This window comes from Somniosus microcephalus, chromosome 21, assembly GCF_052327205.1.
Source record: "Somniosus microcephalus isolate GS21.2 chromosome 21, FLI_Smic_1.0, whole genome shotgun sequence".
Lineage (NCBI taxonomy): Eukaryota > Metazoa > Chordata > Chondrichthyes > Squaliformes > Somniosidae > Somniosus > Somniosus microcephalus.
In genome coordinates, this window is record NC_141007.1 from 74,740,315 (window position 1) to 74,762,234 (window position 21,920).

The 21,920-nt window shown below is 47.2% G+C and overlaps 1 protein-coding gene across 4 annotated transcripts in view; it reads left to right on the top strand.

Moving 5' to 3' along the window:
• LOC147102977 (uncharacterized) overlaps positions 1 to 18,842 on the top strand; it is a 128,174-nt gene extending 109,332 nt beyond the window's left edge. For 2 of the 4 annotated variants that reach the window (XM_085963987.1, XM_085963988.1), the window contains 5 exons: positions 2,816 to 2,978; positions 7,307 to 7,478; positions 14,227 to 14,350; positions 15,612 to 15,827; positions 17,347 to 18,842. In XM_085963987.1, the coding sequence (XP_085820113.1) occupies positions 2,835 to 2,978; positions 7,307 to 7,478; positions 14,227 to 14,350; positions 15,612 to 15,827; positions 17,347 to 17,686 (996 nt within the window). In that variant the 5' untranslated portion in view covers positions 2,816 to 2,834 and the 3' untranslated portion in view covers positions 17,687 to 18,842. Of the gene's footprint in view, positions 1 to 1,392; positions 1,555 to 2,815; positions 2,979 to 7,306; positions 7,479 to 14,226; positions 14,351 to 15,611; positions 15,828 to 17,346 lie in introns of those variants that run through there. The other 2 variants (XM_085963986.1, XM_085963989.1) reach the window with 2 other exon arrangements.
• Positions 18,843 to 21,920: the final 3,078 nt, after the last annotated feature.

Sequence of the window (21,920 nt, forward strand, 5' to 3'; positions counted from 1 at the left end):
CTTTAGTACTGTGGCCTTTTGTGTGGAAACCTGGACAGAGTGTCCCGTAACACTAGTGGGCTGTTTGACTGTGTAGGAAGGGGTATGGTAGCTGAACTCAGTCCTATTCTCACCACATTCCAGCAGGGGTCCCAAAATAAAAAGCAGGAGTGCGAACCTTGGCTGGTTTTCTTCTCCCTTACAGTGTTAACTGTGGCTTAGTGAGTTGCACTTAAGTCCCACTCCAGAGATTTGAGCACAAAAATCCAGGCTGACACTCCAGTGCAGTGCTGAAGGAGTGCTGCACTATCAGAGGTGCTGCCTTTTGTTAAACCGAGGGCCCGCCTGCCCTCTCAGATGGATGTAGAAGATCCCGTGGCACTATTTCGAAGAGCAGGGGAGTTCTCCCCATGACCTGGGCAATTTTTATCCCTCAATCAACATTACAAAAACAGATTATCAGGTCATTATCACGTTGCTGTTTTATGGGAGCTTGCTGTGCGCAAATTGGCTGCTGCGTTTCTTACATTACAACAGTGACTGCACTTAATTGGCTGTAAAGCGCTTTGGGACGTCCTTTTTTAAAATTCATTGATGGGATGTGGGCGTCGCTGGCTGGCTAGGCCTGCATTTAGTGCCCATCCCTAATTGCCCTTGAGAAGATGGTGGTGAGCCGCCTTCTTGAACCGCTGCAGTCCATATGGTGTAGGTACACCCACAATGCTGTTAGGGAGTTCCAGGATTTTGGCCCAGCGACAGTGAAGGAACGGCGATACAGGTCCAAGTCAGGTTGGTGTGTGGTTTGGAGGGGAACTTGTAGGTGGTGATGTTCCCATGCGTCTGCTGCCCTTGTCCTTCTAAGTGGTAGAGGTCGCGGGTTTGGAAGGTGCTGTTGAAGGAGCTTTGGCGAGTTGCTGCAGTGCATCTTGTAGATGGTACACACTGCAGCCACGGTGCGCCGGTGGTGGAGGGAGTGAATGTTGAAGGTGGTGGATGGAGTGCCAATCAAGCGGGCTGCTTTATCCTGAATGGTCATGAAAGGTGCTGTATAAATGCAAGTCTTCTTTCCCTAACCAATTCGCTGCACCCATCCTGGCTGAAATCAGGCATCTCAACAGAGTGGAGATTGAATATAGGACTTTTACGGTCAGTACCACACCATTGGGCTGCATTTATCCACGATACTATTGGTGAACCTATAACATGTAAATGGTTGGGAGTAGTATATATATATGGAAAATATAACATTGGTTTGTAAGATCCATATGGCTTATTGCGAATTTTGCAAATTAATATCTGAGGTTTAGTTCCAAATTATTTGAATAGATTTATTTTACTAGACTGAAACCTGGTACGTGATGTGATTATCGTGCGCGAACCACCTGCCAATGCAAAACGAGTATTGCCGAATCCGTCCCCTAGCAACCGTCCCCCGGCAACCGTCCCCGGGCAGAGTTTACTTCGCCGCTCCAAGGATTGTTGAACTTTCAGTATTCCCACTAATTGAAAAGCTCAGGTTATTCGCGGTAAAATTTCAAATATGCCGAAAAAGAAAGTGAAGTAAACCAAAAAAAGGTGATTGTGTGCAGAGAGAAACGGCTAAAGAGGGAAAAACAGAAAGTGAGAAAAACAGAGAGAGAGAGAGAGAATCAGGTAAAGTGAGAGAGAGAGAAACAAGTAAAGAGAAAACACAGAAATGGAGAGGGAAATAACAGGGAAAAAATAACAGGTAAAAGGAAAAACACAGACAGAAATGGAGACATAAATCGATAGAGAGAATCAGAGAGGAGAGAAAAACAGGAAGTGGAGAGAAACGGAGAAAGAAGCAGGTAAAGATAGAGCAACAGGAAAAACTAGAAAGAAAAAGAGAGAAACTAGTAAACATAGCAAGAGAGATCTCGCTCTAATACATGATCTGGGTGTGCTTGATGGGACAGTAGAGGGAGCTTTACTCTGTATCTAACCCGTGCTGTACCTGCCCTGGGAGTGTTTGATGGGACAGTGTAGAGGGAGCGTTACTCTGTATCTAACCCGTGCTGTACCTGCTCTGGGAGTGTTTGATGGGACAGTAGAGGGAGCTTTACTCTGTATCTAACCTGTGCTGTACCTGCTCTGGGAGTGTTTGATGGGACAGTGTAGGGGGAGCTTTACTCTGTATCTAACCCGTGCTGTACCTGCCCTGGGAGTGTTTGATGGGACAGTGTAGAGGGAGCTTTACTCTGTATCTAACCCGTGCTGTACCTGCCCTGGGAGTGTTTGATGGGACAGTGTAGAGGGAGCTTTACTCTGTATCTAATCTGTGCTGTACCTGCCCTGGGAGTGTTTGATGGGACAGTGTAGAGGGAGCTTTACTCTGTATCTAACCCATGCTGTACCTGCCCTGTGAGTGTCTGATGGGACAGTGTAGAGGGAGCTTTACTCTGTATCTAACCCGTGCTGTACCTGCCCTGGGAGTGTTTGATGGGACAGTGTAGAGGGAGCTTTACTCTGTATCTAACCCGTGCTGTACCTGCCCTGGGAGTGTTTGATGGGACAGTGTAGAGGGAGCATTACTCTGTATCTAACCCGTGCTGTACCTGCCCTGAGAGTGTTTGATGGGACAGTGTAGAGGGAGCTTTGCTCTGTATCTAACCCATGCTGTACCCAGTTTCGTGGGCGGCAGAGACTGTCTCGGTGGATTATAGCATTCTGAGAGGTAGAATGTAGACTGAGATTATCAGGCTTTGGTTAATGATGGAGTTAAGTGAAGAAATGTGCAATCCATATTTGAAGCTTCAGGATAGGAATGATTTTATTACAGGAATTAAAAACTCTGCATAATCCCTTTTTCCAAAAGTTCTACACCTGCCTGTGATATGAAGACAGCAGTCGCAGTGAAAATTGTTAACACCAAGGAAGTACAGAGCCAAAGTGAAGCCAGTCCTCAAAGAATTGCAAAGATAAAGAATATAAAGAAAAAGAAGACAAAACAGACAATGACCAAAGAGGAAAGAGAAAGAGTAAGTATGATCATTCTATTCCAATTCATGAGGTACAGGTTACTATTTGTGTCAGCTTTGCCCAGTCGGTAACACCGTCATATCTAGACCGGAAAGCTTGAGAATTCTTAGGAAGGAACGTAGGAACAGGAGGAGGCCATTCAGCCCCTCGAGCCTGTTCTGCCATTCAGTGAGATCATGGCTGATCTGTATCTTAACTCCATCTACCCACCTCGGTTTCGTAACCCTTAATACCCTTGCCTAACAAAAATCTATCAATCTCAATTTAGAAATTTTCAGTTGACACCCCCCTCTCCCTCTCCCCCACCCTCCCACTCCCCCCGCCCCTCCCCCTCCCTCCCTCTGCCCCCTCCCTCCGCTCCCTCCCCCTCTCCCCCGCCTCCCTCTGCTCCTCCCCCTTTCCCCCTCCCCCTTCCCCCCTCCCCCTTCCCCCCTCCTCTTCCCTCTCCTCTCCCCCTTCCCTCTCCTCCCCCCCTTCCCTCTCCTCTCCCCCCTTCCCTCTGCTCTTCCCCCTCCTCCCCCTCCCTCCTCCCCTACTCCTCCTCTCCCCCTTCCCCCCTCCTCTCCCCCCCCTTTCCCCCTCCTCTCGCCCCTGCCCCCCTCCCCCCCTTCTCCCTCCCAGAACCACGATAGGGTTCCCCTTGTCCTCACCTTTCACCCCACCAGCCTCCACATTCAACGGATCATCCTCCACCATTTCCGCCACCTCCAGCGTGATCCCACCACCAAACACATCTTCCCCTCACCTCCCCTTGCAGCATTCCGTAGGGACCGCTCCCTCCGCAACACCCTGGTCCACTCCTCAATCACCCCTAACAGCTCTTCACCTTCACCTGGCACCTTCCAGTGCAAGCGCAGGAGATGCAACACATGCCCTTTTACCTCCTCCCTTCCCACTGTCCAGGGCCCCAAACACCCCTTCCAGGTGAAACAGCGATTTACTTGTACTTCTTGCAATTTAATATACTGTAGTCGCTGCTCACGATGCAGTCTCCTCTACATTGGAGAGACCAAACGCAGATTGGGCGACCACTTTGCGGAACACCTCCGTTCAGTCCGTAAGGGTGACCCTGAGCTTCTGGTCGCCTGTCACTTTAATTCTCCGCTTCACTCCCACTCTGATCTCTGTCCTCGGCCTATTACATTGTTTCAATGAAGCTCCACGTAAGCTCGAGGAACAGCACCTCATCTTTCGATTAGGCACTTTACAGTCTTCCGGACTCAACATCGAGTTCAACAATTTCAGATAATAATCCCTGCCCCCATTTTTCATGCTGTATGATTTTGTCATTCCCACTTGCAACATTTTATCTTTCCTGCCTCTTACATAAGCACAGTATGTTCTTTCAATTCCTTCCTCCCCTCCTAACCACCACCCCCCCTAGCCCCGTCTCTGCACCTGCTTAATATCTGTTACATCTCCAGCTTTTTCCAGTTCTGATGAAGGGTCCTAGAACTGAAACGTTAACTCTGTTTCTCTCTCCGCGGATGCTGCCTGGCCTGCTGTGTATTTCCAGCATTTTCTGTTGTTATTTAAGTTAAGGATAGCATTAGAGTGAAAGAAGAAGCTTATAATGTTGCAAAGAATAATAGTAAGGCTGAGGATTGGGAGAGTTTAAGAAATCAGCAAAGGTTGACCAAAAAATTGATAAAAAGGGGAAAAATAGAATATGAGAGAAAACTAGCAAGAAATATAAAAGCAGCTTGTAAGAGTTTCTACAAGTATCTAAAAAGGAAAAGAGTAGCAAAAGTAAACGTTGGTCCCTTAGAGGCTGAGACCGGAGAAATTATTATGGGGAATAAGGAAATGGCAGAAATGTTAAACAAATATTTTGTATCTGTCTTCACAGTAGAAGACACAAAAAGCAAATCAAAAATGGTGGGGAACCAAGGGTCTAATGAGGGTGAGGAACTTAACGTAATTAATATAAGTAGCGAAAAAGTACTAGAGAAACTAATGGGACTAAAAGCTGACAAATCCCCTGGACCTGACGGCCTACATCCTAGGGTTCTAAAAGAGGTGGCTGACGAGATAGTGGATGCATTGGTTTTGATCTTCCAAAATTCCCTAGATTCTGGAGAAGTCCCAGCGGATTGGAAGGTCACAAATGTAACTGCTTTACAAGAAAGGAGGGAGAGAAAAAACAGGGAACTCCAGGCCAGTTAGCCTGACATCAATCGTCGGGAAAATGCTGGAATCCATTGTTAAGGAAGTGGCATCAAGTTACTTAGAAAATCATAACATGATTAGGCAGAGTCAACATGGTTTTATGAAAGGGAAATCGTGTTTGACAAATTTATTAGAGTTCTTTGAGGATGTAACTAGCAGGGTAGATAAAGGGGAACCAGTGGATGTAGTATATTTGGATTTCCAAAAGGCATTCAATAAGGTGCCACATAAAAGGTTGTTACACAAGATTAGGGCTCATAGGGTTGGGGGTAATATAGTAGCATCGATAGAGGATTGGTTAACGGACAGAAAACAGAGTAGGGATAAACAGATCTTTTTCAGGTTGGCAGGGTGTAACTAGTGGGGTGCCTTAAGGATCAGTGTTGGGGTCTCAGTTATTTACAATCTATATTAATGACCTAGATGAAGAGACCGAGTGTAATGTATCCAAGTTTTCTGATGATACAAAGCTAGGTGGGTCAGTAAGCTGTGAGGAGAACACAGAGTCTGCAAAGGGATATAGATAGACTGAGTGAGTGGGCAGTAAGGTGGCAGATGGAGTATAATGTAGGGAAATGTGAGGTTATTCACTTTGGTAGGAAGAATAGAAAAACAGAATATTTTTTAAATGGTGAGAAACTTTCAAATGTTGGTGTTCAGAGAGCTTTGGGTGTCCTCGTGCAAGAAACACAGAAAGCTAGCATGCAGGTACAGCAAGCAATAAGGAAGGCAAATGGCCTTTATTGCAAGGGAGTTGGAGTATAAGAGTAAGGAAGTCTTGCTACAATTGTACAGGGCCTTGGTGAGACCACACCTGGAGTATTGTGCACAGTTTTGGTCTCCTTATCTAAGGAAGGATATACTTGCCTTGGAGGCGGTGCAACGAAGGTTCACTAGATTGATTCCTGGGATGAGAGGGCTGTCCTATGAGGAGAGATTGTGTCGATTGGGCCTATACTCTCTGGAGTTTAGAAGAATGAGAGGTGATCTCATTGAAACATACAAGATTCTGAAGGGATTGACAGGGTAGATGCTGAGAGGTTGTTTCCCCTGGTTGGAGTGTTTAGAACTAGGGGGCATAGTCTCAGGATAAGGGGTAGGCCATTTAAGAGTGAGATGAGGAGGAATTTCTTCACTCAGAGGGTTGTGAATCTTTGGAATTCTCTGCCCCAGAGGGCTGTGAATGCTGAGTCTTTGAGTATATTCAAGGCTGAGATCGATAGATTTTTGGACTCTGGGGAATCAAGGGATATGGAGATCGGGCAGGAAAGTGGAGTTGAGGTCGATGATCAGCCATGAACCTATTGAATGGCGGAGCAGGCTCGAGGGGCCATATGGCCCACTCCTGCTCTTATTTCTTATGTTCTTATGTTCTATAATCAATGTCATCAAGCATGTACACAAGATTCATGCTCCACACAATGGTTTGAGCTTATAATAGGATAACAGGCTGTGTGTTTATTATATTTCCCATAGCGTTGCCCACGGTTATTCAATAAAGATGTATTTTTTTAATACAAGGTGATGACAGAGTTGGGAGACTTCAGAAACTCATGTCATAGAGCCACCTAGTGGCCAGAAACTGCAATGACATTGTGACAGTTGAAATAGCAAACTTGAATAGGAAATGTTGACATATTAATTTACAATGGTGAATGTTAAATGTCAAAAACAGTGACAACAGGAAGTAAGGTTTGTTACCAGGAAGCGTGCACCCTACACAACATTTTTACTAATATGTTAGTTGATATCACGCAACGTTGCACATAGGGAATCAAGGCCAAATGTAATGTTCAGGTCAAGTGGGGTTAGAGGGCGGAGAATAATTGGACCAGGGTGGGGAATAATTGGACCAAAGTGAGGGAGGACAATGATGTGGGAGGCCAGAGGGGAAAGATAGAAGAGGATGGGTGAGGGGGAAGATAGAGTGGGTGAGAGGAGAGGAAGACACAGAAATATGACAGCATCACCAAAAGCCAAATTGTACAATTACAGCATGATGAATTTACATATGCAGTTTCTCTTATAAATGTGGATGTAGGAATGTGCAGTATATAGAGAAAGCACATCCTGTGCATATTATACAGAGATAGTCTCTGTGAATCTGAGCAGCAAAACAAACCTTGTCCGTGTCAGTGTTGTATGTGTTTTGGAAAAGGAGAAGCTTGAAAAGGCAGGCAAGCATTTCCAGAGTGACAACAAAGAGTATGAATTCTTCCTGGATCGAATGGACAAGTGGCTGAAGGCACACCACCGACAGGCAATGGAAATCTTTTGCAAGTACGACAAGATCGGGAACGGGATTCTGCATTACGAGGAATTTAAACTTGGTAATGATACATCCTCATTTACAAAAACTATTATGGTTTTACTGATAGCAAGTTGTTTTGCTCAGAGCGCGTTGTTATCATCTGGAATGCGCTGCCTGAAAGGGTGGTGCCTGAAAGGGCGGTGGAATCAGATTCAAGAGTAACTTTCAAAAGGGAATTGGATAAATACTTGAAAACATAGAAAAATAGGAGTAGGCCATTCGGCCCTTCGAGCCTGCTCCGCCATTCAGTATGATCATGGCTGATCCTCTATCTCAATACCATATTCCCGCTCTCTCCCCATACCCCTTGACGCCTTTTGTGTCTAGAAATCTATCTATCTCCTTCTTAAATACATTCAGTGACTTGGCCTCCACAGCCTTCTGTGGTAGAGAATTCCACAGGTTCACCACCCTCTGAGTGAAGAAATTTCTCCTCATCTCAGTCCTAAATGTCCTACCCTGTATCCTGAGACTGTTCTAGACGCCCCCCCCCCCCCCCCCCAGCCAGGGGAAACATCCTCCCTGCATCCAGTCTGTCAAGCCCTGTCAGAATTTTATATGTTTCAATGAAATCCCCTCTCATTCTTCTAAACTCTAGTGAATACAGGCCTAGTCGACCCAATCTCTCCTCATACGACAGTCCTACCATCCCAGGAATCAGTCTGGTGAACCTTCGCTGCACTCCCTCTATAGCAAGTACAGGAAACTTTGGTTTATCCGGAGGTTGTATGTCTGGAAACCTCGATTTAATGGCAGAAATCAGCAGCCGTTTTGTTAGGTTTTTTTTCTTTTTTTTTCTTCTAGCATTTTTTTTTAAACAGTCAGTCGCTGGAAAGCCTCTCTGAAGCTGTTGCTAAGCTACAGAGACGCTTCCAAGGTATGGGCCGACTGTTTACAAGCTGTTGCTAAGCAACAGTGTTTGTTGTCAGATACGGAGATGAAAACCTCCATATCCTTCAACATTAGCGCTGGTCTGTCCGGAAGTTTTCATAGATCGGCATCACGCCGGTCCCGTCGGTGCCGGATATCGCGAAGTTTCCTGTATATCCTTTCTTAGGTAAGGAGACCAAAACTGCACACAGTACTCCAGGTGTGGTCTCACCAAGGCCCTGTACAACTGTAGTAAGACATCCTTGCTCCTGTACTCAAATCCTCTTGCAATGAAGGCCAACATACCATTTGCCTTCCTAACTGCTTGCTGCACCTGCATGTTTGCTTTCAGTGACTGGTGTACAAGGACACCCAGGTCCCTTTGTACATCAGCATTTCCCAATCTATCACTATTTAAATAATACTCTACTTTTCTGTTTTTCCTACCGAAGTGGATAACTTCACATTTATCCACGTTATACTGCATCTGCCATGTATTTGCCCACTCACTCAACTTGTCTAAATCGCCTTGAAGCCTCTTTGCATCCTCCTCACAACTCACAATCCCTCCTAGTTTCGTGTCGTCAGCAAATTTGGAAATATTACATTTGGTTCCCTCATCCAAATCATTGATATATATTGTGAATAGCTGGGGCCCAAGCACTGATCCCTGCGGTACCCCACTAGTCACCGCCTGCCACCCCGAAAAAGACCCATTTATTCCTACTCTGTTTCCTGTCTGTTAACCAATTTTCAATCCATGCCAGTATATTACCCACAGTCCCATGTGCTTTAATTTTGCACACTAACCTCTTATGTGGGACTTTATCAAAGGCCTTCTGAAAATCCAAATACACCACATCCACTGGTTCTCCCTTATCTATTCTACCAGTTACATCCTCAAAAAACTGCAGTAGGTTTGTCAAACGCGATTTCCCTTTCATAAATCCATGTTGACTTTGTCTAATCCCGTTGATATTTTCTAAGTGTCCTGTTATCACGTCCTTTATAATAGACTCTAGCATTTTCCCTACTACTGATGTTAGGTTAACCGGTTTATAGTTCCCTGTTTTCTCTCTCCCTCCTTTTGTAAATAGTGGGGTTACATTTGCCACCCTCCAATCTGCAGGAACTGTTCCATAATCTATAGAATTTTGGAAAAGGAAAAAAAATGCAGGGCTATGGGGAAAGAGCAGTGGAGTGAGACTAATTGTATAGCTTTTCCAAAGAGCTGACCTAGGCACGATGGGCCGAATGGCCTCCTTCTGTGCTATATGATTCTATGATATTACATTTCTATCATCTGAAGAAAAATGGTAGGTTTCACAGGTACACTGACGACACTCAGCTCTACCTCACAACCACCTCTCTCAAACCCTCCACTGCCTCTGTGTTGTTAGACTGCTTGTCCAACATCCAGTCCTGGATGAGACAATAATTTCTCCAGTTAAACTCCGCCACAAACTCCGTTCCCTAGCCATCGATTCCATCCCTCTCCCGGTCCACTGTCTCCATCCCTCTCCCGTTCCACTGTCTCCATCCCTCTCCCGGTCCACTGTCTCCATCCCTCTCCCGGTCCACTGTCTCCATCCCTCGCCCGGTCCACTGTCTCCATCCCTCTCCCGGTCCACTGTCTCCATCCCTCGCCCGGTCCACTGTCTCCATCCCTCTCCCGGTCCACTGTCTCCATCCCTCTCCCGGTCCACTGTCTCCATCCCTCTCCCGGTCCACTGTCTCCATCCCTCGCCCGGTCCACTGTCTCCATCCCTCTCCCGGTCCACTGTCTCCATCCCTCTCCCGGTCCACTGTCTCCATCCCTCTCCCGGTCCACTGTCTCCATCCCTCTCCCGTTCCACTGTCTCCATCCCTCTCCCGGTCCACTGTCTCCATCCCTCTCCCGGTCCACTGTCTCCATCCCTCTCCCGGTCCACTGTCTCCATCCCTCTCCCGGTCCACTGTCTCCATCCCTCGCCCGGTCCACTGTCTCCATCCCTCTCCCGGTCCACTGTCTCCATCCCTCTCCCGGTCCACTGTCTCCAGCCCTCTCCCGGTCCACTGTCTCCATCCCTCTCCCGGTCCACTGTCTCCATCCCTCTCCCGGTCCACTGTCTCCATCCCTCTCCCGGTCCACTGTCTCCATCCCTCTCCCGGTCCACTGTCTCCATCCCTCTCCCGGTCCACTGTCTCCATCCCTCTCCCGGTCCACTGTCTCCATCCCTCGCCCGGTCCACTGTCTCCATCCCTCGCCCGGTCCACTGTCTCCATCCCTCTCCCGGTCCACTGTCTCCATCCCTCGCCCGGTCCACTGTCTCCATCCCTCTCCCGGTCCACTGTCTCCATCCCTCTCCCGGTCCACTGTCTCCATCCCTCTCCCGGTCCACTGTCTCCATCCCTCTCCCGGTCCACTGTCTCCATCCCTCTCCCGGTCCACTGTCTCCATCCCTCTCCCGGTCCACTGTCTCCATCCCTCTCCCGGTCCACTGTCTCAGGCTGAAACAGATGTTTGTAACCTTGGCATCCTGTTTGACCCTGAACTGAGCTTCCGACCCCATATCCTCTCCATCACAAAGACCGCCTACTTCCACCTCCATAATGTCGCTCGTCTCTGCGACTGCCTCAGCCCATCTGCTGCTGAACCTTCATCCATGCCTTTGTTACCTCCAGATTGACTATTCCTCTGCTCTGATTCTGATGAAAGGTCATCGAGCTGAACCGTTAACTCTGTTTCTCTCGCCACAGACGCTGCCTGACCTGCTGAGTGTCTCCAGCATTTTCTGTTGTTATTCCAACGCTCTCCTGGCCGGCCTCCCATCTTGCACCCTCCATAAAGTTGAGCTCATCCAAAACTCTACTGTCTGTACCTTAATTCGCACCCGTGATGTCCCGTTCACCCATCCCCCTGTGCTTGCTGACCTACATTGGCTCCCGTACACCAACACCTTAATCTTAAAATTCTCATCCTTTCTCCGTAAACTCCTACAGCCCTCCAAGAATTCTGCATTCCTCTAACTCTGGCCTCTTGTAAATCCCCCACTTCCTTCGCCCCACCATTGGTGGCTGTGCCTTCAGCTGTCTAAGCCCTAAGCTTTGGAAGATATGAACATAAGAATTAGGAGCAGGAGTAGTCCATATGACCCCTCAAGTCTTCTCCGCCATTCAATAAGATCATGGCTGAACTTTTACATCAACTCCACTTTCCCGCCCGATCCCCATATCCCTTGATTCCCTTAGTGCCCAAAAATCTATCCATCTCTGTCTTGAATATACTCCACAGCCCTCTGTGGTAGAGAATTCCAGAGATTCACAACCTTCTGAGTGAAGAAATTTCTCTCATCTCAGTCCTAAATGACCGACCCCTTATCCTAAGATTATGACCTCTGGTTCTAGACTCTCCAGCCAAGGGAAACAACCTCTCAGCATCTACCCTGTCAAGCCCTCTAAGAATTTTAAACTTTTCAATGAGATCACCTCTCATTCTGCTAAATATCACAGAGTATCGGCCCATTCTACACAGCCTCTCCTCATAGGAAAGCCCTCTCATCCCAGGGATCAATCTAGTGAACCTTTTTTTGCACCCCCCTCTAAGGCAAGTATATCTTTCCTTAGGTAAGGAGACCAAAACTGTGCCCAGTACTCCAGGTGTGGTCTCATCAAAGCCCAATATAATTGCAGCAAGACTTCCTTACTCTTATACTCCAGCGCCCTTGCAATGAAGGCTAACATACCATTTGCCTTCTTAATTGCTTGCTGTACCTGCATGTTAACTTTCAGTGATTCGTGTACAAGGACACCCAGGTCCCTCTGAATAACATTGACTAGTCTCTCACCTTTTAAAAAATATTCTGCTTTTCCATTCTTCCTACCAAGGTGGATAATTTCACACTTCCCCACATTATACTCCATCTCTCACCTTCTTGCTCATTCACTTAACCTGTCTATATCCCTATGCAGCCTCATTACATCCTCCTCACAGCTTACTTTCCCACATAGCTTTGTATCGTCAGCAAACTTGGATACGTTACACTCAGTCCCTTCTTCTACGTCATTGATACAGATTGTAAATAGCTGAGGCCCCAACACTAATCCTTGCGGCACTCCACTTGTTACACCCTGCCATCCTGAAAATGACCCGTTTATTCCTACTCTCTGTTTTCTGTCCATTAACCAATCCTCAATCCATGCTAATAAATTACCCCAAATCCCATGAGCCCTAATCTTGTGTAACAACTTCTTGTGTGGCACCTTATCGAATGCCTTCTGAAAATCCAAATATATTACATCTGCCTTGCTAGTTACACCCTCAAAAAACTCTAATAGATTTGTCAAACACGATTTCCCTTTCATAAAACTGTGTTGACTCTGCCTTGTGATTTTCCAAGTGCCCTGTCATCACGTCCTTAATAATAGACTCTAGAATTTTCCTTACTACTGATGTCAGGCTAACTGGCCTATAGTTCCCTGTTTTCTCTCTCCCTCCTTTCTTGAACAGCGGCGTTACATTTGTTACCTTCCGATCCATGGGAACCGTTCTAGAATCTAGGGAATTCTGGAAGATCAAAACCAATGCATCCACTATCTCTGCAGCCACTTCTTTTAAAACCTTAGGATATAGGTCATCAGGTCCAGGGGATTTGTCAGCTTTTAGTCCCATTAATTTCTCCAGTACTTTTTCTTTATTAATATTAATTACTTTAATTTCCTCACTCTCATTAGACCCTCCCTAAACCTCTCTGCCTCTCTCTCCTCCTTTAACACGCTCCTTAAAACCAACCTCTTTGACTAAACTTTTATTCGCCCGTCCTAATATCTCTTAATAACTGTTTCTTTGGCTCGGTGTCAATTTTTTTCTGATGACGTTGCTGTGAAGCACCTTAGGACATTTTACTACATTAAAAGCTCACTATAAATGCAAGTTGTTTCTGTTGCTTCCCTTCAATAAGTATTAAATCTCTATAAAGCCCAACACGGTCTAACGTTCAAATACTGCTCCTATATCTCTTGACAAAGTTTGTTAACCGGTAGGTTATTCCCCTCTCACCTGTAACCTCCAACCTCGCTTTCTTCGTCGCAATCTTTCTGGTTTCTCTGCTTTATTGATTATATTATGGTCAGTTCTTCGCTGAACTATTTTTTTCTTGTTTCCCCGAAACTGCAAGCATGCTTTCCTGCACCCTCTTTCTCCTCTCTCTTCATACTCAGTTGTGTTGAAAGAAAGACTCATTAGTGCCTGCTGCTCTAACTCATTCGTTCCCAGAAATTCTAAAACTCTTTCCTTCATTTTGTTCCCTCGGTCTTCCCCCTCATACACCACCACCTCCAAGTCACACACCATCCTGACTTGGAAATATATCGCCGTTCCTTCATCGTCGCTGGGTCAAAATCCCTCCCTAACAGCACTATGGGAGCACCTTCACCACACGGACTGCAGCGGTTCAAGATGGCGGCTCACCACCACCTTCTCCAGTACAACTAGGGATAGGCAATAAATGCTGGCCTTGCCAGTGCCGGCCACATCCCGTGAACGATTAAAAAAAAATTATAAGCTTTTAAAATCCAACCTTGTCATCATCTAGTCCTATTTCCTGATTTAACTCCTCATCCCTTCCCTATTCTTGCCAGCCTTGGTGGTATATCTGGCACAGTGGACCTCAGCCTTCCATCTGGTTTTTTAATTAAAAAACAAATAGCCACTTTTCAAGTGGCACTAACAGAAGCCAGGCAGAAAGTTGCCAGCTTCCCTCCCAGCTCGGGAATGATTTGCGGCTCAAGGAAGTGGGTTGGGGGAAGCTTAAGAAAAGTTAGAGAGAGTCTCCCCCTCAAAAAATGCGAGTTTATATTGAGAAGCGTGTAGCATACTGTGCAAATGCAAATTAGCAATTCATGTTTCAATATACCAGGAATGCGAGACTTGAACATTCCCTGTGGAGAAGCTCAGCTACACACCTTGGCTGGACTGTTGGATCAGAACAATAGTGGGACCATTGACTACGTGGAATTGGGTGCAGGACTTGACAAAGCTAGGCAAGTACTTTCAGGTTTTTGAGAGTGAACTGCTGTGTTGTTGAATCATAGAAGTTTACGGCACAGAAGGAGGCCATTTGGCCCATCGTGTCTGGAATGGGCAAACATATTTTGTTTTTCGCAAACCTGTAATTAAGCATTTAATTCAGTTGGTTTCAAATATTCACCATAGATTGACATTAAGAAATGATGAATGGACTCAACAGAAAATTGTTTTAATCATCTTTTTTTCTCACAATTAGACTCAAAGGATTATTTCAACATATCTGTTTTTATTGTAAAGGCACCCCATTATTTGTTCCAGTTTTCTCCCTCCTCTTCCGAAGTCATTGACTGGTGCTGCTAGGGTACAGTTCCAAAGGTCCTCCTCGACTATGCAAGTGGCCAGTTTCCATGCGTGAGCCTGGAGACTGAGTAGAAACAAAGAAGATAGGAGTAGGCCATTCGGCCCCTCGAGCCTGCTCCGCCATTTAATGAGATCATGGCTGATCACGGCAAGGTATTCAACAGGGAAAGACATTGCAGTCCAATGCTGTCCTCGCCTGACTCACGGTCATTTTCATCATCGTCCGCCCGTTAAAGAACCTACACAATTTTAATTTCCATTGAATTGCAATTGTAGCACCCCCGCTACTTCCCCAGCTAAGATCAACTCAGCACAAACTGAGAATCAAACGTAGGACTTTGTGATCCGTACAGCCTAATATTACTCTACTGAGTGCAATAAGCCATCGGGAAGCTGGAAGGATCTTACGTAATTTGGAAATGTATGTGTCTAAGTCTTTGAGATTTAGACAAATTTTCTCGTCTTGTTTGAGGATTGTTAACTTTTTTTCCAGTTGTAAAAGCCCAGCAATGAGTTTAGACGTCACTGGTATTTGGGTGCATTTACATTACAAGTTTACCATCGGGGGAAGCGGTTTCTTCTAGCACCAATGCTAAACTTGTAGACTGTAACTTTGGGATTAAGGGCTAAACTGACTCTGAAGCAAAGCATAATTGGATTCCCTCCTTCAGGGAATCTCATTCCACTTCATTGCAGTGTCAGGTCAGGCCCTGACTTTGGATTCAGGCTGCAAGTATACTATAACTGTATGGTTAGAGTATTGGTGCAAAGAAAACCAAGTGCACCAATGCTGCACTTAAATACTCTCAATCCTTGAGATCAGATTGCACACTGAACTAGTAACCTCGTCGTAATGTCTACTGATTGCATGATTGCTTTCTATATGCAAATATAAGATTGAAATCTTGCTTAAAGGTATCATCAGAGCAGCAGTGAAGAGAATGAGGAGGAGGACAAAGCAGAAGAGGTAGAAAGAGTCAATGACAGAATTGCAGTAAGAAGAGAAGACAAGGAGGAACATGAAACGAGAAAGGAAGCTGAAACTTATCTGGTGGTTACGAAGGAAGAGTTGAATCGTTGCCCAGGTTGCCACTTGGGACTCTGGAAACCTGCACAAGTCTCTGAAGCCAGGTGCAGTCTGCAGTGCTTAGTTCTGCTTTTATGGACTGTAGCCAACTATTTCCATGGCCTCGGGAACAGACCCAAAAACGACCATCTCCTTCAGCATTGGGAGGTCAAATGAGAAATGCAGATAGCTATGTAACGCACTGGTAATTGGATAGAACATGATGAGGCCAATGAGTTCTCACATTTGGGGACAATAGAAAATTAGGTGATGGTTCCTGGGCTGCTGGGTCCATTGATGTGCGATATCTAAGAAGGCAACTAGGCTGAGATCAGTATTGTCAGATGTGAGGACATTTCAATGTTCTGGAGTTTTTCTGGGGGTGAGTAGATAAATTTCAAAATATTTTCTAAAGGTGGTTGCGTAGAGTCTATAATGGATTTGATTGCTGTGGAGGATAGGGGGCTCAACAGGCCAGTTGACCACTTCTCATTCCAGGCTGTCTTATGTTGAGACCACCAAAAACAGATTATCTGGTCATTTAACTCGTTGCTATTGTGGGACCTTGCTGTGCACAAATTGGCTGCTGTGTTTGCCTACAAAAAAACACTTCAAAAGTACTTAATTGATTGTGAAGTGCTTTGAGACATTCAGAGGTTGTGATAGGTCCTATATAAATGCAAGTTGTACCTTTCTTTATTATCCCACATTGCAACATTACTATCCTAGAAAGTTGGGAGCCAGAGGAAACCACTTTTCTCCCCGCTTTTCTTGAAGGTGTTCACTGTTCTGGGGTATGGTTCCAAGAGAACAGGCATCCTGTCCAAATGGTTATTTTTCATGTGTAATAGGCAGGAAATCCAACCACAGGGAACATCACAGCCAGTTGTTTTAATTTTCATTCATGGGATGTGGGTGGTGGCGAGCCGCCTTCTTGAACAGCTGTAGTCCATGCGGTGAAGGTACTCCACAGTGCTGTTAGGGAGTTCTAGGATTGTGAGCCAGCAGCGATGAAGGAATGGCGATATATTTCTAAGTCAGGATGGTGTGTGACTTGGAGGTGGTGGTCCCAAGCACCTTCTGCCCTTTTCCTTCTAGGTGGTAGAGGCTGCGGGTTTGGGAGGTGCTGCCGAAGAAGCCTTGGCGAGTTGCTGCAGTGCATCTTGTAGATGGTACACACTGCACTGTTGTCCAGGCTGAGATCAGTTAAAGCAGCTCAGATCAGGGATCAAAGCTGGAACATTTTGAGTCAGTACCATTGTTGGGCAGTGCAATTACCCACCAAGATACCATTCTGCTACAGACAAGATATGATAGGAACTGCTGTAATTAAGAGTAACAAGGGCTGAGTGGTGCAGCCCTTGGAGGCCCGTCCTTAGCTAAGTGGACAGGTGACTGAGCCCGAAAACCAACAATAGGAGCTGTCTTCCTATACCATGAACCTGAGATTGGTAACGGAGTGCCAATTGGGAAGGAGGGTCAAATATCATGGGTGTGGGTTCCGTGTGGCTGCTGTAAGAGCTGTCTCTTTTTGCCTGTGTTATCCCTGACATGTATCTTTATTGCTTCCCCCTCCTCCACCAGATATGTTTTTCTAGAACTCCGGATCATAACCTTCAACAACATGAAGTCCCATCCCAGCCACTTCCAAGAAATGGTGTATTCCCACATGAAGGTGTATGGACTGATTGGCCGAATCCGGGATCGCACTGGCATTGAAAGCACCAGGCTCAGCGTCTTCAAGGACCAGTCCTCCTCCCGCGAGTCACTGCTGCCACTGGACCTGTCCCTGGAGGAATGTGGATTCCAGGGCGGGCCCTGCCATTCTCCCCCTTCTGTTCTTCTCTACTATGATTACAGCATAGAGTTCAGTGATTGCCCAATTTTAAACTGTGACCATTATTTCACCTTCAGAAAGCGCTGACAGCTTCTCCTGGTGGGTTAGTGGAATAGGGAGACAACTGATATAGACAGACTAGATGCAGGAAGGATGTTCCCGATGGCGGGGGAGTCCAGAACCAGGGGTCACAGTCTAAGGATAAGGGGAAAGCCATTTAGGACTGACATGAGGAGGAATTTCTTCACCCAGAGAGTGGTGAACCTGGAATTCTCTACCACAGAAGGCAGTTGAGGCCAATTTATTAAATATATTCAAGAAGGAGTTAGATATATTTCTTAAGGCTAAAGGGATCAAGGGATATGGGGAGAAGGCAGGGACCGGGTACTGAATTTGGATGATCAGCCATGATCTCATTAAATGGCGGAGCAGGCTCGAGGGGCCGAATGGCCTACTCCTGCTCCTATCTTCTATGTTTCTAAAATAACAACAGAAAATGCTGGAAAAACTCAGCAGGCCAGGCAACATCCGTGGAGAGAGAAAGAGAGTCAACGTTTCAGGTCGAAACCCTTCGTCAGGACTGAGAAAAAACACAGGAAATGAAACCGATTAAAAGGCCAGTTTGGGGGCTGGGAAATGGGGATGAAAGAACAAAAGAGAAGTGAAGAGACATTAAGAGGTATTCAAAACCAGACAAGATGGTGATAGGACTAGTGGAGAGACAAAAGACGGCTCTGGATTCTATGTTTCTATGTATGGAGACACACAGACACATGTTTGCTCCCCAGGTGTCAGCCTCGGCTCAGTAGGTAGCACTTTCCCCTCTGACTCGGAAGGTTGTGGGTTCAAGTCCCACATCAGGTTGTGAAAGGCGCTATATAAGTGCAGCGCCCCTGGGCTATAGGGAGGGAATAATAAAGTGCCGGAGCCCCAGTCCTGATAACTATCCTGGATCGCTGCTGGAAAGTGGATGCCTGTGGTTGTTGGTCGAGGGCAGAGCAGTCAAAAAGGCTGTAGGCTTTCACTATCTAGTCTTGCAGATGAATCATGGCCACTTGGGTGAGGCAGTGGAGGGTGGTGCCTGGGAAACATGAGTCAGCACCTTCAGGAGAGGGGGGGAGGGGAGAGAACAAAAAATAAGCACCCTGTCCACAGCAGCAAAGCGGACTGAACCAAAGTTCATTTTATGTTACAATAGCAAAATACTGCGGATGCTTAATGTAATTAACATACAATGAAATAACAGAAAATGCTGGAAATACTCAGCAGGCCAGGCAGCATCCGTGGAGAGAGAAAGAGAATCAACGTTTCAGGTCTGGGACCCTTCAAGGGTCCCAGACCTGAAACGTTGACTCTCTTTCTCTCTCCACGGATGCTGTCTGGCCTGCTGAGTATTTCCAGCATTTTCTGTTATTTCATTGTATGTTAATTATATTAAGCATTAATTATGATTATAACATGGTTTAATATTTAAACTAATAAAGAGATCATGTTGTGATGAAATATATTCCATTCATCACTGCCTGTTTTCTGTGTCTTGTAACTGCCTGCTTCCTGTGTCTTTTCCCTTCCCCCAGTCCTCATATATTATGTATTGGAATGTGCTGGAACTGGTTGTGTGCAGGGCTCCGCCCATACCTGGCTCCTTTGTAATCTAACTTCAGTCGGGTTCAGCCTCCTGAAGGTAGACATCTCTCTATTTTACGTGTTATGTTCTGAGTTAATAAAAGCCTTACTTTTGTTCTGCTAACTTCGAGTCTCGGAATAATTGAGGCACATCAATTTTATTAACTCAATTTTCAACACTATGGATCAACTCCTGAAACCCGAACGTTTGGATTTGGATCAACATGCTCCGGACGCATCAGCACGCTTCGGACACTGGTTTGACTGTATGGAATTCTTCCTGGACAATTCCGCAGCCGTCAAAGACGCTACGGACACTGCGAAGATGAGACTCGGAATGCTACGGAATTGGGTAAGCCACCGGGTTTACCCCCTCATCCAAGACGCCGATACGTACCTGGCCGCCTGCAACACCTTAAAGGCACATTACCAGCAGCCTACGAATGAGGTGTATGCTAGGCATCTACTCGCTACTCGCGCACAGCGACCTGGGGAATCGGTGGAGGAGTTCCTAAGCATCCTGAAAAAGCTTGGCAAGGACTGTAAGTGCCGAGATGTAAAAGCCGCAGTGTACACCGACGAGCTTGTTCGCGATGCCTTTATCACGGGCCTCAGCTCCACTCACATCCGGCAAAGACTGCTGGAAAAAACGGAGTTGGACCTGAAACAGGCTGCGGACACCGCGCGGTCCCTGGAGATGGCCCAGAGAAACTCGGACGCCTACTCTTCAGCCCGCGCCGCCCACGCCGCCACGAGGGCGCCGCCATCTTGGAAGGCATCTTCCCCGCCCGGCAGCCCGACACCGGCGGGGCCCAGCTCTCCCCCCAGAAGCCCTACGACAGCCGCGACGCGTCAAGGACCCAACTGCTACTTCTGCGGGCAGCCAAAGCACACCAGAAACCTGTGCCCGGCGAAAGGCACCACCTGCTTTAAGTGCGGTAAGAAGGGGCACTTCGGGAAGGTGTGCAGAGGGAACCCCGCCGGAAAACCAACCGCCGGAAAACCCGCCACCGCCGCGTGTGCGCCGTTGGAGCGGCCATCTTGGACGCCATCTTGCCCGACCTCGTGGGGTCCGCCATCTTATGAGCAGACAGCGTGGACGCCATCTTGTCTCGATCAGGGCCCTACAGTGGCATCGGTCACAGTGGACCAGACCAGGCCGCATCCGTTATCCAAATCAATGGTGGACATCGAGGTAAACGGGTGCCGGGTTAAATGCTTAATTGACAGTGGAAGCACGGAGAGTTTTATCCACCCTGAACTGGCACAACAACTCTCCCTAAAGGTGGTCCCTGCTCAGGGTACCATCTCTATGGCCGATAAAACCCAGACATCGACCATTCTGGGTTACTGCACGGTACAATTGTGCGTTAACGGAACTGTGTATGATAATTTTAAAGTATTAATCATGAAGAATCTATGTGCGAGCGTGATCTTGGGTTTGGATTTCCAGTGCAACCACCAAAGCATCACGCTCAAGTACGGTGGGTCCCAGCTGCCCCTCACAGTGTGCGGTCTGGCTACCCTGAAGGTAAAGCCGCCTTCGCTATTCGCGAACCTTACCCCTAACTGCCGGCCAATAGCGACCAAAAGCAGGAGGTACAGCTGGGAGGACAGGCGGTTTATCGCGACCGAGGTAGACAGGCTCCTGAAAGAGCGCATTATTGAACACAGCAACAGCCCGTGGCGCGCCCAAGTGGTAGTGGTAAGGGGTAGCGAGAAGAAACGGATGGTGATCGACTATAGTCAAACGATCAACAGGTACACCCTACTAGACGTCTACCCGCTACCCCGCATATCAGAAATGGTGAACCAAATCGCCCAATACCGGGTGTTCTCCACCATCGACCTCAAGTCAGCGTACCACCAGCTCCCTATCAGACCAGAGGACCGCCCGTACACCGCCTTCGAGGCGAACGGACGCCTCTACCAATTCCTCAGAGTCCCCTTTGGGGTGACGAACGGGGTCTCGGTCTTTCAGAGGGAGATGGATCGCATGGTTGATGACCACCACCTGCAGGCAACCTTCCCCTACCTCGACAACGTCACCATCTGCGGTCACAACCAGCAGGATCACAACTCGAACCTCGAGAGGTTCCTGAAAACCGCACAAAAACTCAACCTCACCTATAACGAGGACAAGTGCGTTTTCAACACCACGCGCCTCTGCATACTGGGCAGCGTGGTGGAGAATGGGGAAATCGGACCAGACCCCGACCGATTGCGCCCCCTACGGGAGCTGCCCCTGCCCAACACTCCCAAAGCCCTGAAAAGGTGCCTGGGGTTATTTTCTTACTATTCCCAATGGGTCCCCAACTACTCCGACAAAGCCCGCCCCCTCTTGAAAGCATCCTCTTTTCCGCTCTCTGCTGAGGCCCACGCCGCCTTCAAAAGCATTAAGCAGGATATTGAGCGGGCCACGCTACAGGCAGTGGACGAGAACACTCCATTTCAAGTGGAAAGTGATGCGTCCGACTTCGCCTTGGCGGCCACCCTCAACCAGGCGGGGCGGCCCGTAGCTTTCTTCTCGAGGACCCTCCAAGGCCCCGAGATCAGACACTCCTCCGTGGAAAAGGAGGCCCAAGCCATCGTGGAGGCAGTGCGCCACTGGCGCCACTACCTAGCCGGCAAACGCTTCACCCTACTTACCGACCAGCGATTGGTAGCGTTTATGTTCAACAATAAACAGAGGGGG